The 15994-nt window shown below is 38.6% G+C and overlaps 1 protein-coding gene across 1 annotated transcript; it reads left to right on the top strand.

Annotated features, from left to right (window-relative positions):
• The first annotated feature begins 135 nt into the window (after window positions 1-135).
• Window positions 136-15779, top strand: SLC35A5 (solute carrier family 35 member A5). Its single transcript, XM_015815899.1, has 7 exons — window positions 136-185; window positions 6827-6979; window positions 7731-7829; window positions 10054-10187; window positions 11797-11864; window positions 12483-13272; window positions 15637-15779. Exons 2-7 carry the CDS (start codon window positions 6850-6852, stop codon window positions 15703-15705), a joined length of 1290 nt encoding a protein of 429 aa, XP_015671385.1. The 5' UTR covers window positions 136-185; window positions 6827-6849; the 3' UTR covers window positions 15706-15779.
• The last annotated feature ends 215 nt before the right edge of the window (window positions 15780-15994 follow it).

Genomic DNA, 15994 nt, shown 5'->3' with positions numbered 1-15994 from the left:
TTTCTTAGCTCTATGGAGGCCGTTTTCATCCGAGTCATTGCGCATGCTTCTCCGCCCGGTGCATCATGGGAACAAAGGAGGCGGCTGGGAAGTGCCGGCTCGCCTTCTCAACTCTGCGCGTGCGTGCCTGAGTGACAGGTAGACTAAGGCTGGGGCGATGCCGGGAGAGAAGCCGCAACTGTCAGGTAACGGAGCCTTTGGCTGAGGGCTTNTTCAGCCGGAACGCGGCGGAACCGCGTTCCGGCACCTTTTTCCGGGCCGGCCGCACCGGAAATAGCCCCTCCCACACCGGAAATAGCCCCTCCCAAATTTTACTTGCATTCCTGTTCTCTAAAGGGGCGGTCCTAGGGTTTGATGAGGGCGTGGCCAGGTTTGAGTTCGGCCACCTTTTCTCCGAGAAAAAAAGCCCTGGTTATAGTCCATGAATTTGTTCAATTTCCTATTAAAAGATGTCCAAGGTGACAGTGGTTACTACAACGTAAACTTAACGCTGTATTGAAATCTGTCCTGCAAATGCTTAAAAAAGTTCTTTCCTGCACCAGGTAATCCTGTTTTTGTACTTCAGAGAACTTGAAAATTTGTACCGATTTATTTTTATTTGTTAAATTTGCCACCTATCTCACCATAGGGCTGCTCTAGGCGGCTTACAACAATAAAAAGGAAGAAACAAAAAGAGCGAAAACAAAACAGAATACATTTTGTAATGCATATAATGCTTCACTCTGTGGCTGCCCACATTTTTCCGGTTTTGAAAACAAAACAATGGGAGGAATTTCTTCAGGATGTCTCCCTTTGGTGTTAACAGAGGGTGTCATGGTAGGCTGCAGGCTATTGGAGAGACTGTATAATAAAAGACAAGGATTTGTATGCACCACATAGACCAGTGGTGGCGAACCTATGGCACGGGTGCCAGAGGCGGCACTCAGAGCCCTCTCTATGGGCACACGCGCCATCGCCCCAGTCCTAGGCCTTTAGCTGGGTTTTATAAAACCTTTTTGTTTAAGGCCTCCGCAGCCATGTGCAAAAAAAAAAAAAAAAAAAAAGGTTCAATCAATCAATTTTAACTTCTTGCGGGGGAAAAAAAACGATCTTGCAAAGTTGGAATTGATTGATTGAACTTTTTAGTCCCACCCAGTCTGCCGTTACCACCACAGCCATGCCCACCCAATGGGCCACGCCCACCCAATTGGCCACACCCACCTGGCACTCGAGGATGCATAAGTGGGTTTTGGGTTGCAGTTTGGGCACTCAGTCTCTAAAAGGTTCGCCATCACTGACATAGACACATACAGATTCCCACATCTTTACTAAATAAATGGAAGAGCATCACTCCCCACTCATCACAAATTCAATCAAATTCTTCTGTCCTTTGAAAAAAAATTCAAAACCAATTTCTCTTCCCATCCCATTGAGGAATGGCCTGCATGCCTCTATATGTATTAGCAAATGCTGGGAATTAAGTGGGTTGAAGAAGTATTTTCTTATTTGTGTCTAGAATAGCCCATCATTTAACCACACTGGAGGGGCCTTGGATTCTGGAACTATATATGAGGGAGAACATCATGTCCTGCTGTGTCACACCCTTGACCAAATTAAAATGTTGCTCCTACATTTTTTCTTGGGATAAGCTACCCCATTCTGTTAATTGTCTTCCTCTTTTTTTTAAATCCAACTTTCTTCAGCATGACAATACCTTTTTTGAAGTGCAGTCAGGGCTGTGGAGTCGGAGTCGGAGTCGAGGAGTCGGAGGAAATTTTGGGTACCTGGAGTTGGAGTCGGCAAACAATGCACCGACTCCGACTCCTACTAAATTTAGATTGGAATTAAAAAAAAAAGCAAGTTTAAATGTCCCAATTCACAAAAAGTTATAATTAATGACTTCTCTACTGTAAGAATAAAGACCAATGCATGCAGTGCCTCACGTAACCGTAAAACGAACACGTTAAGTGACCGTGAAGAAGCATGCTTTTCATGTGCATGGAATGTATAAAATACATTTGCATATTAATACAGAGGAGTCGGAGTCGGGGAGTCGGAGTCGGAGTCGGAAGTACAAAAAACTGAGGAGTCGGAGTCGGAACATTTATCTACCGACTCCACAGCCCTGAGTGCAGTGACTTGAAGCGTTCTATGTTTGCACCAAACATTTTTATCATCCATCCATCCATTCATCCAGTGCCACCAACATAGACTTATTCTTTTTGACTGTATGGACAAATGGCTATTATCTTGACTTATCTTTATATCAGGGGTGTCAAACTGCCAGCCCGTGGGCCGGTTGCATCATGCGGAGGCCATGCCTACCCCAGCTCTGGCAATGCGAAAAAAAGTTGCGATACGTCATGTGACGTGTCACGTGACACAGCGAGTTTGACACCCGTGCTTTATATGTAATATCTCTTTGCTAATCAAATGCAAATTTATGTATTTCATTTGCATCCTAAAAGCTCTAAGCTGCTAAAAATTTAATCATAAGATAAAAGCCTCCATAACCAAAAAAGAAAATAATTCAAACATACATCAAAATTTATTTATTTATTTATTTATAATTTAATTTATACCCCGCCCTTCTCCTCATGGGACTCAGGGCGGCTAACAGCCTCATAAAAACTACAATACAAATACAATAATTAAAAGCCGAATTAAAAAGAAATATTTAAACAGGCCGATCAATTAAAATTATCCTTAAAAATCCCCTGAAACTTTAAAATCATTAAAAATTANTAATAATAATAATAATAATAATAATAATAATAATAATAATAATAATAATAATAATAATAATAATAATAATAATAATAATAATAGTAAAGTTGGAAGGGACCTTGAAGGTCATCTAGTCCAACCCCCTGCTCAGGCAGGAAACCCTATACCATTTCGGACAAATGGCTGTCCATTCTCTTCTTAAAAACTTCCAGTGTTGGAGCATTCACCGCTTCTGGAGGCAGGTTGTTCCACTGGTTAATTGTTCTCACTGTCAGGAAGTTTCTCCTTAGTTCTAGGTTGCTTCTCTCCTTGATCAGTTTCCACCCGTTGCTTCTTGTCCTGCCTCCAGGCGCTTTGGAAAATAGCTTGACTCCCTCTTCTTTGTGGCAGCCCCTGAGATATTGGAACACTGCTATCATGTCCCCCCTCGTCCTTCTCTTCATTAAACTAGACATACCCAATTCCTGCAGCCGTTCCTTATATGCTTTAGCCTCCAGTCCCCTGATCATCTTTGTTGCTCTTCCAGTTGGGGTAGACAGCTGTACATCTGGAAGGCGAAGAATTGGTGCAGGATGTTTTACAGTGGCTAAGGCTTGGTTCACACGTATTAAACCAATATTAAAATATTTCGGTTTGCATTTTTCTTGAAGTATATTACAATATGTTGAATTTAATATTTCCAAATGTAAAGGTGAATTTTCACATAGCCTTAACAAAGTAGCTAGATTTTCCATTTAATGCTTGGGGTAAGGTTAATGTTATTAAAAGGAATATTACATCAAGATTTTATATTTCATATTTCTTAACTGTCCCTCTCCCTTGGCTATCTGCTTGTCTGACTCTGTCTGTCTGTGTCAGTCACTCTCAACCCAATCCACCTCTCAGAGTTGTTGTTTTGAGGAAAATAAGAGGCTTGCGTGCATTCATGTTAGAAGCACTGAGGCCCTTCAGGTTGAAAGGATTAGCTGTTGACATCGCCTATGCCCAGGCAATGCGCTGTTGGGGGTTTCTTTCATATCTCAATGTGCCCACCAAAGTGGTACCTATTTACTAGCAATTACTCGCTTTCGAACTGCTAGGTTGGCAGAAGCTGGAGAGAATGATAGGAGTTTGCCCTGTCACACAGCAGCACTGAGGTCTTGAACGTGAGCCACACAACGCTCCTTAATAGGAGGTAGAAGGAGTGTTGCGTATTTTCAGTGCCTTGATTGACTTGTGGAGTGATAAAGGTGGGATAAAAATCGGAGAAAGAGGGAAGGAAGGAAGGAAAGAAGGAAGAAAGGAAGGAAAAGACAAATTCCAGTGTTAATTCCTATTAGATGTTTCACACAGATGAGTTAACAAAGAGATTTATATGGCAGGCTAAAGCCCCTACAACAGTGATGGCGAACCTTTTAAAGACCGAGTGCCCAACTGCAACCCAAAACCCACTTATGCATTGTCGGGTGCGTGTGGCCCATTAGGTGGGTGTGGCCCATTGGGTGGGTGTGGCCCATTGGGTGGGCATGGCTGCGGTGGTAACAGCAGACTGGGTGGGACTAAAAAGTTCAATCAATCAATTCCAACTTTGCAAGATCTTTTTTTTCCCCCACGAGAAGTTGAAATTGACTGATTGATTGAACCTTTTTTTTTTGTACACGGCGGCGGAGGTCTAAAGCGAAAAGGTTTTATAAAACCCAGCTGAAGGCCTAGGACTGGGGCGACGGCGTGCGTGCCCACAGAGAGGGCTCCGAGTGCCGCCTCTGGCACCCGTGCCATAGGTTCGTCACCACTGCCCTACAAATATCTCTGGTTAAATTGTGACTTCCTTACGAGGGTTTGATTTTATTTATCAAATTTTGACACCAAACATCTCTGGGCTGTGCACAGATTTCCAAAGCTGCTTCAATTTTTCTGACGTCAAGCCAAGACAATATTGGCTTGTTTTGTTCCTTACATTCTTTGATTTTTGTTCTTTCATGTTCTGTAAATTATTCGCAGCTGATCTTTATGTTTTTATTTTGGCTTCCAATCTGATCTACGACTTTAGGATTGGATATGAAGGTTGTTTAACCTAAAAGATTTTCATCTTATATCATTGGACTATTTTCTGTTACAGTTACTTTCCTGTTTGGACTCACTTGAAGAGCAAGCATGTAATACTTTTGAAATCTGGGTAGGTTTTAGGGTCCAGGTATACTAAACTGGGATCTTTATTTCCTCCTTTGAAAACTGCTAGATTATTTGGTTATTAAATAGTGAGCAGTTATATTTTCATCCAAAATCAGATTAAAAATTGATGCAGTGGTATAGCATAAATTTGAAAATAGTGCAGAAGTAATTATATTGGAACCCCTGTGTTAAAGAAGAGATTAATACTTTATTTCAGTTGATTTTTAACAGTTGTTATAAAGATGTTGAGAAATTGCCTTTTGAGCTTGACCTCCCTTCATTATATGCTTGGCAACACATACAAGTGAAACGTGTATTAATTGAACAGTATGGCTTGCAATTCTCATTTCTTAGAGATCCTGTGCTTACATGGAAGCAAAAATGGAAGCTTATGCTTTTTTTTGCACTGTCATTTAAAATAACTTATAGAATGAAAAAAGGCATGCATGTTGTCACCAAAGTCAAACATGCTAATACTATAGGAAGTTCTTGACTTACAACCAGTTCATTTAGTGACCGTTCAAAGTTACAACAGCACTGAAAAAAGTGACTTATGAGCATTTTTCATACTTATGACCATTGCAGCATCTCCATGGTCAGGTGATGAAAATTCAGCTGTTTGGCAACTGACTCATATTTATGACAGTTGCAGTGTCCTAGGGTCATGTGATCACTTTTTGCAACCTTCTGACAAGCAAAGTCAATGGGGAAGCCACATTCACATAACATCCATGTTACTAACTTAACAACTGCTGTGATTCACTTAACAATTGTGGCAAGACAGGTCATAAAATAAAATGGGGCAAAACTCATTTAACAAATGTCTAGCTTAGCATCAGAACTTTTGGGCTGAATTGTGGTCGTAAGTCGAGGACTATCTGTATTTTTTATGAGGTTGTAATAACAGAATTTTGCAAGTCTGAATGCATGTCTCCCCTCCCTCTGTCCCTTTATCTTTGTGAGAACTAAAAAGGGTCTTGTCTAAAACACTTACTTAGATTGCAGATCTGGCATGGACTTAACTTTTCTTTTACCTGACTCTTGTCTTGGTTGAAGTTATTCCTTCTGCCTATTGCATTGATAAACTCCTCCCCAAAAGCAGAACAAGACCTGTTATTGTCATTCAAGTTATTTAAGGTATAAATAAGATTTCTGAGCTCTGTCTCAAAATCCTGATAGAAAAGTTAGTTTCTCCAAACAATGAATAGTTGAGCAGTTGTATCATTTACTTTAGAATGAAACAAACAAAGAGATGTAACTGAAAAAGGATTTTTTTCCCTGAGATTATTATAGCATATTTAAATATGATGAATGGTGAAACTAATACTTAATTTTCTTTTTCTTTTTACTAATATTTCTATTCCACTATGGTGGAAGGTAATACCTACAATTAATAATAAAGTTCAGGAGAGTATTGTGATGTGGTCAGTTGCTTCAGTTGAAATGCTTTATTCAGTATAGGTTAAATATAAGATGCATGATGATGATATAATATAATGTTGGAAGGGACCTTGGAAGTCATCTAGTCCAACCCCCTGCTCAGGCAGGAAACCCTATACCATTTCAGACAAATGGCTGTCCAATCTCTTCTTTAAAACTTCCAGTGTTGGAGCATTCACAACTTCTGGAGGCCGGTTGTTCCACTGATTAATTGTTCTAACTGTCAGGAAATTTCTCCTTAGTTCTAGGTTGCTTCTCTCTTTGATTAGTTTCCAAGATCAGGGAACATTTTTATTAATTTTATGTTGCTAGTACTATATTTAAAGGGTTTATTAAAATACTAAAAACAAGGTTAACATAAAGGTCACTAAATTTATGTTCAATGCCTCAGAAAAATGTGCATTACAAAACTTGCATTTATGCAGTTTGTGAAGAATCAAGCACTAAACAGCTTTCTGAGTAGTCTAAAAGTAATAAATGTTATTTTAATGGACATACCTGATACAGTGTTTTGCTTTGTGGTTCATAGGGCACTGACAACATAGCAACAGCATGGATTCCAAATGTTGCAGTCAGTCTGCTCGATGGTCCAAGTCAGCTGTTTATACACTGCTCCTAGGAGGTACCTTTGTTACACTGGGTTCAAGTCGTATTCTTTTGATGAAATACTCTGCCAATGAAGGTATGTTGGAATATTTATTTCTGTATAGATACTACCAGAATTTGTTGGCATGAAGTTAAAATAATTAGGTTTTGTAGAGCCTTGATTGCTTTTCAGAATTGCTTTTCAATATGAGTTTGGTTCCCAGAGCCGTTTTAGAAAAGAATACATCTTTCATATAGTCAGAAACTCTTTTGTGACATCAAATACAGCACTTTCTGTTAACGATCTGGTCAAAAGTGAAAAAGCATACTACACAGTTAGGATCAGAACACTAATTTATAGTACAAAGAAGCCCCAACTTTGAATCTCACTCCCTGAAACCCCTTATTTACCAATCAATCAGAATAGAGCTGGAAGGGACCTTGGAGCCTTCTAGTCCAACCCCCTGCTCAAGTGGGAGACCCTATACCATTTAAGACAGGTGGCTATCTAATCTTTTCTTAAAAACCTCCAGTGATGAAGCACCCACAACTTCTAAAGGTAAACTGTTCTACTGGTTAAGTGTCCTCACTGTTAGGAAGTTTCTTCTAACAGAAATATTAAAATATGTTTAATATTAAATATTAAAAATATCAACTATTTTTCAAAAGAAGAAAATATATTTTAATTCTTTTGTATGAAAAATTATTATCTGGAAATAGAAGTGGAGGTTTTCTCAAATACATCTTGTTGAATGTACATTTCTGCATTGGCTGCCTGTTGTAGTATTTTTACTTTATTTAAAGTCAATGTATGCAGTATTCATGTGATTTCTCTAAATATTTTTCAGATAATAAGTATGATTATCTTCCTGCAACTGTGAATGTGTGCTCAGAATTAGTTAAGCTTGTACTTTGTTTGATAATGGCTCTCTGGGTAATCAGAAGAGGTAAGCCGTTAGAGCTAAATTGTTATGATATTTAGGAATGGTTATATCTTCTCTTGTTGCTTAGTATGTGTTAATGTACAGGTGATCCTCATTGAATGAGTACGTACAACCAGTCGACAAGGTTCCTGCCATTACAACGTTCTCACAGTCATGTGATTGCAATCTGGACAGTTGACGACTGGCTCACAATTACCATATTGCAATCTTCACTGCTAGCTTCCAACAAGCAGGAAGTTAGTAGGAATTTGCAAATGGCAACCATATGAAATTGCATTTAATGATGGTGGGATTTGCTTAATGACAGCAGCTGGAAGTGCTGTTGCTAAATGGCACAGTCACATGATGTTACGCTTATGACTCCATCATTTAATGATGGAAAGTCCAGTCCCAAATACCATAGTTAACTGAGGACTATATGTCATATACTCATATTTCAGTCATATCATGTGTCTTTAGTCATGTGCCTTTAAGTCACATTATGTGTCTTTCAGTCATATTATGTGTCTTTACATCAACAGAGATCCCATACCATTGTTAGTGTTATTGTACTGAAAATTGAAATCAGGCAAATACTTCTCTTGAACTTCAAAAAAAAATCTGTAAAGTCTGAGACATCTTAGCAATTAACTGTAATTATTGTAATATTTGTCTTTATCTCCTCGTCTATAGAAAAGAGTTCTTGCAGGATTTAAAAATGATTTATATTTTGCAAAACTGCACAAATTCAGAGATTTGGCTATATAAAAAGTAGTAACTATCTTCTATACCAGTGATGGCGAACCTTTTAGAGACCGAGTGCCCAAAAACTGGCCCCGCCCCACTCCATTCCCCCACCCCGCCTGCCCACAGGACCACTCACCGCCTCCAGGGCCCACCGCAGATTGCCCAGGCATCCAAGCAGCGCTATGGCGGCCACACCCTCTGCCCACGCCCTGCAGCATCAACTGCATGATGGGGTGTGAGGGCAGAGTCTTGTCTATGCTGCCTGGCTGCCATGTCCTTAGCTGCGCTGCTTCATGTGGGTCACGCTCGAGGGCGAGTCTCCTTCAGGGGGGCTGCTGGAGAGGAGGGGGTCGCGGGGGGAGGCGAGGCTGGGGCAACGACCCGTGTGCCCACAGAGAGGGCTCTGAGTGCTGCCTCTGGCACCCGTGGCATAGGTTCGCCACCACTGCCCTACAATATCTCTGGTTAAATTGTGATTTCCTTACGAGGGTTTGATTTTATTTATCATTGAGCTCATTGTGTTGGGGGAATTCAGTGATATCGATCAATAAATTTAGCAAGGTAATGAAATAAAAATTTAAAAAGACCTCAGCATTACAACTCCATCCTTCGGGAGAAGGGCGGGATACAAATTGGAATAATAATAATAATAATAATAATAATAATAATAATAATAATAATAATAATCTATATTTGAAGGATAAAATACATGTAATTTCTAGGAAGGATATTTTCTTGGAGGAGGCTGGAAATCAACAAAAAATAGAAGTGGGGGGGGGTAAAATATAACATGAATTATCCCTGGAAAAATGAAATGAAGAATAGGAACAATAATTAAGTTGGAGAAATTAAAAAGGATATTTTGAATATTGTATTGTATTTTATTATAACAGAATCACATTAATGAATTTACTTAACAGAAGTAATATAAATCCCAAATTCTGCAGATGGTTGAGATAACCTTTATAGAATTTCAAATACTAAATTACATTGTTGCTTAAAAATGTCTGGTATAGGTATGTGAATATAAATTTATTTTGGTGCTTAATGTATTTATTCATAGTTGTTGATTTTTAAAGTATTATATAAAATATTAAGATAATTAAATATTCAAATTATCAAGAAAAATAATTTAAAGAATTTTTTAAAAAGGTAATTGGAATAGAGAGTGTTTAAAACAGCCTTCCATTTTACCACACAGGATGATTTAACAAACAAATTATATGTAAATATGTTTAATTTACAGAGAAAAAAGAAAATGATAGAGATCAGAGATCAAAATTTCAATTTGAATATCATTCAAAATCTTTAAGAAAGCCTGGTAAAGTTTCATATCTGTATTTAATAAGGAAGCTTCCAATTATGGATTTTTTAAGGAGTCTGTCTTTAGTGATATGTTCTTTTTGAAATCAATAATCATATGTGCTGAGGACAGTGTAGATATGTATTGATAATTAAATGCATTGAATAATTTTTCTTGTTACTTCTTTTTCTTTTTTAGGAGGATATTCCCATAGTGGATTTGGCTGCAGCTCTTGGAGGCAATTGTATAGCTACATAAAGTGGTCAATTCCAGCTTTTCTTTATTTTTTAGATAATTTGATTGTCTTCTATGTGTTGTCCTATCTTGAACCAGTAAGTATCACTTCAGAAATGTAGAATGGTCTCTATATGTTCTAATGAAAAGAGAATATATTTTTATCATCTTAAGTGCTTATATCAAATTTCAGTCATTTTCGGAGATTATAGATAAGATTGCTTCCTCCCTGAATAGTATTTCAGTACTTGAGTTGATATTTTAGAGATGTTATGTTTGGTATGTGCTATAATATAAGCAGAACACAAATTTAATTGGCCAAATGACTGTATTCAATTCTTATGTTTTGTCATTTATGTTTCATAAATCTTTCAGACAAGAACTCTGTATCGTAAAGGGTGTTTTCATTGTTTGAACATAAGTTTGCGTAAGAAGCATAACTATAAGTAAAGACAAGGAAATTAAAGTAAACTTTTTAATTAGAGCCAGGGTATAAAAACCTTAGCTTACCAGAATCCATTGAACATTGGTTTAGAATGAGAACAGGTAGTCCTTGGGTTATGATCATTAGGACTGGAATTTCCATTGCTAAGTGAAGTGATTGTTAGATTAACCATCACATGACTGCATTGTTTAGTGATGGAAGTTCCAGTAGACCTGGTTGCAGTTGTTAGGCCAGGACTGTGCCATTGTTAGGCCAGGATCTCATGCTTTTCCTGCCCTACCTCAAATCGGAATCAATAATTTGGGGAATAAGTGTTAAGGCTTTGTTTTTCTGCTTGTTTCCGTGAAATGTAGGAATGGTTGCTTTCAGGACTTTTCTAGAAAGCCAATTCATTTTTTTAACAAGTGCTATTTAGCTCAATAAAATTTGGTTCCACAACCAACACATTTTAAGGTGGTTGTACTCTAATACAGGGCTTTTCAACCAATGGTACGGGTACCACCTATGGTACATTGGCACCTGGCAGGTGGTACGCAACCATCCTAGAAAAGTGGTAGCAGGGGAGGGGAATGAGCTGAACCGGTGGCAGCACCGCACAAGCCTGAGCGAGAGACGGCTGGAGCTGCAGGGATGTCAGGGCTCAGTGGAAGCACCAGGATTAGCGCCAGGCTCCAGCTGGAGCTCGGCACTGATCCTGGTGCTTCTGCTGAGCCCAGAAGCGCCGATCAGCTGGAATGCTGCAGCATCTCCAGGGTCTTGTGATTTACATTCAGATGCTTGGCAACTGATTCATATTTATGACGGTCACAGTGTCCCAGGGTCATGTGAAGTGACCAAAACTTGCTGCAACCACCAAGTAGATGGGGGGAATAAAAACCAAACACCCCCCCCACCCCCACTGCCAATCCTCAACAGAAATGCTCACAACAATGAAAACCTCGGACAGGAGGAAGAGCGCGTCCGGGTGGGCAGGCAGGTATCTTGCTCGGCTGTGGCTTGGGGGGCACTTTTTTCAGTGCCATTGTAACTTCGAACAGTCACTAAGTGAACTGTTGTAAATCGAGGACTACCTGTACTTTATCACTTTTTTCCTTTTTTTTTGGTCAATTTTTTGACACCTTGCTAGGCGACTGGTGGTACTCGGATATTGCCATATCCTAAAAGTGGTACAATGGGTGAAAAGGTTGAAAAGCCTTGCTCTAATAGGTATCCTATTTCTAGGCTGCATTTGATTTGTAACATAATATCTTTTCTTCTTCTAGGCCATAGCTGTTCTGTTCTCAAATTTTGTTATTATAACAACAGCTCTTCTGTTCAGAATAGTGCTGAAGTGAGTAATTATGGAAACATGTTATCTTTTATCATTTCTTTGTTTCCTCAAAGTTCTCTTCTGAAGCAATTTTAAACAAGGCTCTAAAGGTAATGAAAATTAAAAGCACATCCAAAATGATTATAATATTACTACTATTGTCATTTATTTGATAATGAATACATAGCTATTGAATTTGGTATACTTTCTATGTTTTTTTTTTGTTAATGACTCAGAAGGCAGTCCTAAATATATGTTAATCTTATCAAACTGGGTCATACTTGTACTTGCTCCCCCCCAATGGTTGTTTTCAAAGTCAGACATAATCTACTAATATTTACTTTCATAGTGTAGGATATTGTTAAAAGAACAGTAGCTGTCCAGAGTTGTCTGGAACATGGGCACAGCTTCAGTAGATACAAAATAATTCAGTGTGCAGAGTGAATCATCCTGTTAGGTATGAGAGGTATTGTAAGCATTTGAATTTCAGCATTATTGTCCAAAGAATTTTTCCTGGTATGATACTAGGACAGAAGTCACACTGCTGCCTTACTAAAGTAGTTAACTCTTTTTTACACCCCTTACCTATTATTTGCGCTTCTTTGAATCAACTTACTTTATTTTTTCTTCTCCATGCAGGCGACAGGTCTCCTGGGTGCAATGGGCTTCTTTGCTGATTCTGTTCCTATCGATTGTAGCTCTGACTGCAGGGACAGGAAGCAATAAGCATAGCTTGGCTGTGCATGGATTTCATCATGACATTTTTCTCAGCCATTCAAACAGTTGCCTGCAGTATACCAAGTCAGAAGAAGAATGTTGGGGGAAAGAGAACTGCACTCTTAGATGGTCCTTTCCTGGCTTTAGCTGGAATGTCACAACTACTGCAGGACCCATGAAAACAGTTCGTCTTGGACTGGGACATCTGCTCATACTAGTACAATGTTTTATTTCAGCCTTAGCCAACATCTACAATGAAAAAATACTGAAAGAAGGAGGCCAATTCAGTGAAAACATCTTTGTGCAGAATACCAAACTGTACCTCTTTGGAGCTATGTTCAATGCACTGATGCTAAGCCTGCGCCCTGAAAACAGGCGCCAGATAGAGTATTGTGGTTTTTTCTATGGTCACAACGTATTCTCGGTGGCCCTTATTTTTGTCACTGCCTTCCTTGGGCTCTCCGTGGCCTTCATTCTGAAGTTCCGAGACAACATGTTTCATGTTTTGACTGCACAAGTTACAACTGTGATCATCACCACAGTGTCAGTTTTTGTATTTGACTTTAAGCCTTCCATGGAGTTCTTCTTGGAAGCACCTGTAGTTCTTTTGTCTATATTTATCTATCACTCCAGCAGCCCTCGTTGTACCGAACACACTGTTCAGTGGGAGAGGGGCAAACATAATGGAGGTGCATGGGAGCGCTCTAGTGGGGTAAGGTTTGAAAGGTTACCTTTCTAGATATTCTTTGGGCCAATTGATTTCAGTGCACACCTCTGATTGTGATGTGAATATCAATGTTTGCCATCATTGTCAAAATAGCATTATGCTGCTAGAAGGGAGTCCTTGGTTATGACTGCCTGTCGAGTGACCGCTCAAACTTATAACAATGCTGAACAAAATAGTTTGACTATTTTTGAACTTAACAATGGTCGCAGCGCCCCAACTGTCATATAAACATGATTCTAGCATTTGACAACTGGGGCACTTTTACAGTGGTTGCAGAGTCCTGTAGTCACACAATTGCCATTTGCGACCTTCACAGCTGGCTTTCAACAAGCAAAGCCAATGAAGAAGCTGGCAATAACTCTCAAGTTGAGTTTACACGACATCACACTTAATGGCTGCAGGTGATTCATTCAATGACTGCAGTGGAGCTGATGTAAATTGGCTGTGGTCATGTGATGTTTCACTTAATAACTGTGTCACTTAGCAATGGACTAGCCGGACCCATCTGTAGTGATTAAGTGAGGATTACCTATAAATGTGGGCTTCTGTTTTCCTTATAATTGTTTGCTTAACCGAGTGTGTCCAAATGATATACTAACATTTACAATTTGTTATGAATGCATCCAGTTAAGTTAGTTATGGCCCTGTTGGAGAAATCTATACATATAACTGGACACACTTAACAACAAACTATAAAGGAAAGTCATGCTATGTTGAAACATGTTGTTGGGCAGTCCTGGTGAAGCCATTCCAGCGCTCTCAGAATGTAGTAGAAAATGCCTCTGTTGTGGGAGGGGGAGGACAGCAGAGAAGTACTTCTGTGTGCTGACCCACAAGGAGCTATTGCTCTTTGTAATAAAGGATGTGGTTCATTCAGAAAACTAGAATGGTAGTTGTGCCCTTGCTGGAAGCTGCTTAGTCTTATGTGGTATCCCACTATGAGCCATTTTTTTCCTTTGCATTTCCGAAATATATTTGTGTTCCCTAATCACATCACACTATATTTGGGATGTGCAGCTCTCTAGATTCCAGAAATATTTGACATCATAAATCAAAAAGAGCATTTTGAGACATTCCATTTTGTTTCAGGTTTTCAACTTAGAATCCTAGTGTCCCAAGAAGTTTACAATAGTATAGTGTGGTTTTTTTGGGGACATCTTAAAAGAATAGTTTGTATTTTTCAGATACATTCCGTATGAACATTAAAGTGTATTTTTAGAATAGCTTTGAATGTATAAAATTCTTTTTAAAAAATGCATTTGTGGCTATTTGCTTAGCTTTCTATTGAATTAAAGTGATTTTTTTTGAAGATTGAACACCAGAGGGCACAATTGACAAACGAGGTGCACTTACAATGTGTTCCTGGGTATGCTTCAAGCATCATTTGAATAAATATGTAGATTGTATGCAAAAGGTAATATATTAATGTGTATGTATCTGTGAAAGTAAATACATATAATTTTCATGTGAATTTGTAACTACATTAAGCCTAAAAAAAAAAAGCAACACACTTTTTACTAACTTTTTTAGGGCTTCTCTTGAAAAGATACAGTACAGAATTGGACTTATTTGGTTCCCTTTTTTCCAAATTTTGCCAGGTGCCATTGCAAAAATTATGTAATACAGATTTAATAAATGTATTTAACGAACATTTGACAAGGTCAAATTCCTACTCTTTCTACATGGGCAAATATTTTGCATGGCATATAAAATACATAACAATTGTTATGAAAGAGGAATAGGCAGTCTTGACAATGCATCTCAAAGTGACTGATTAGGAAGGATTTAATATTGTGCAGATCGTATATATTGTAGGATCTGGCCTCAGTGTCCACTAAATTGTATTTGTTAGTTATGGAATGGTTGTATGACAAGGATATACTGTAAAAATTGCAGCCCATGGGTCTTGTATGGCTTACCAACAACTTTTTTGAAAGCCGCAGATCCTATACTAGAATTGGCAGAACTATCTAGGGGTAATTTGGAGGGAGAAAGCATCCATTTCATACTTAAGAACTCTCCCAGTTAGGATCCTGGCTCTGTCCACTTTGGGATTGTTATCTTCAGCTTGTTGTATAAAGCATGGTAGAGCTTCTGGTCAATAAAAGTTATAGCTTCTATCTCTGTGATATAATTAACAAAGGTAACTTAAATTGTAATCCAGTTTCAATGAAAGAAACACTATTATAGGACAAGGACTAGTGAAGTTCTACTACCGCAATTGCTATATAGCCAATACCAAAAGTAGCTTTACTTCAAATTATGGTAAACATTAGACAAATGACATAATCTATTCATTTTATGAACTTGTTTATTAATTTTTCACTATCTTCCCTTTATTTTCTATAGGATGGAGAAGAACTTGAGAGACTCACCAAACCAGGCAGTGATCATGATTCAGATGAGGAGGCCTTATAGCAAATGGTGGTCACAACTAAAATTTGGGGGAGATCGCCTGGACATTCATGCCAAGTAGATAATGGGAGGAGGGCTTTGCAAATTCACAAAATATCTCCTATGAGTAAGATAATCAGGCATATTTCTGTTCCAACTCTAGTTGTAAGGCTCTTTCCCAGCATAGCATGTGAGGAGAGGAAACTTTTTCACAGTGGAAATGGTGGAAATCTCTTAAATGTTTTCACTAAAGTGGGATATTTTTTTTAAAGTCAAGTTCTGCTAGATGATATTTTAACTACTAACCAAACAG

This window comes from Protobothrops mucrosquamatus, unplaced genomic scaffold, assembly GCF_001527695.2.
Source record: "Protobothrops mucrosquamatus isolate PMUCROS unplaced genomic scaffold, P.Mucros_1.0 scaffold_107, whole genome shotgun sequence".
In the NCBI taxonomy this organism is placed as follows: Eukaryota; Metazoa; Chordata; class Lepidosauria; order Squamata; family Viperidae; genus Protobothrops; species Protobothrops mucrosquamatus.
This window is presented reverse-complemented; position numbering and strand designations above follow the sequence as displayed.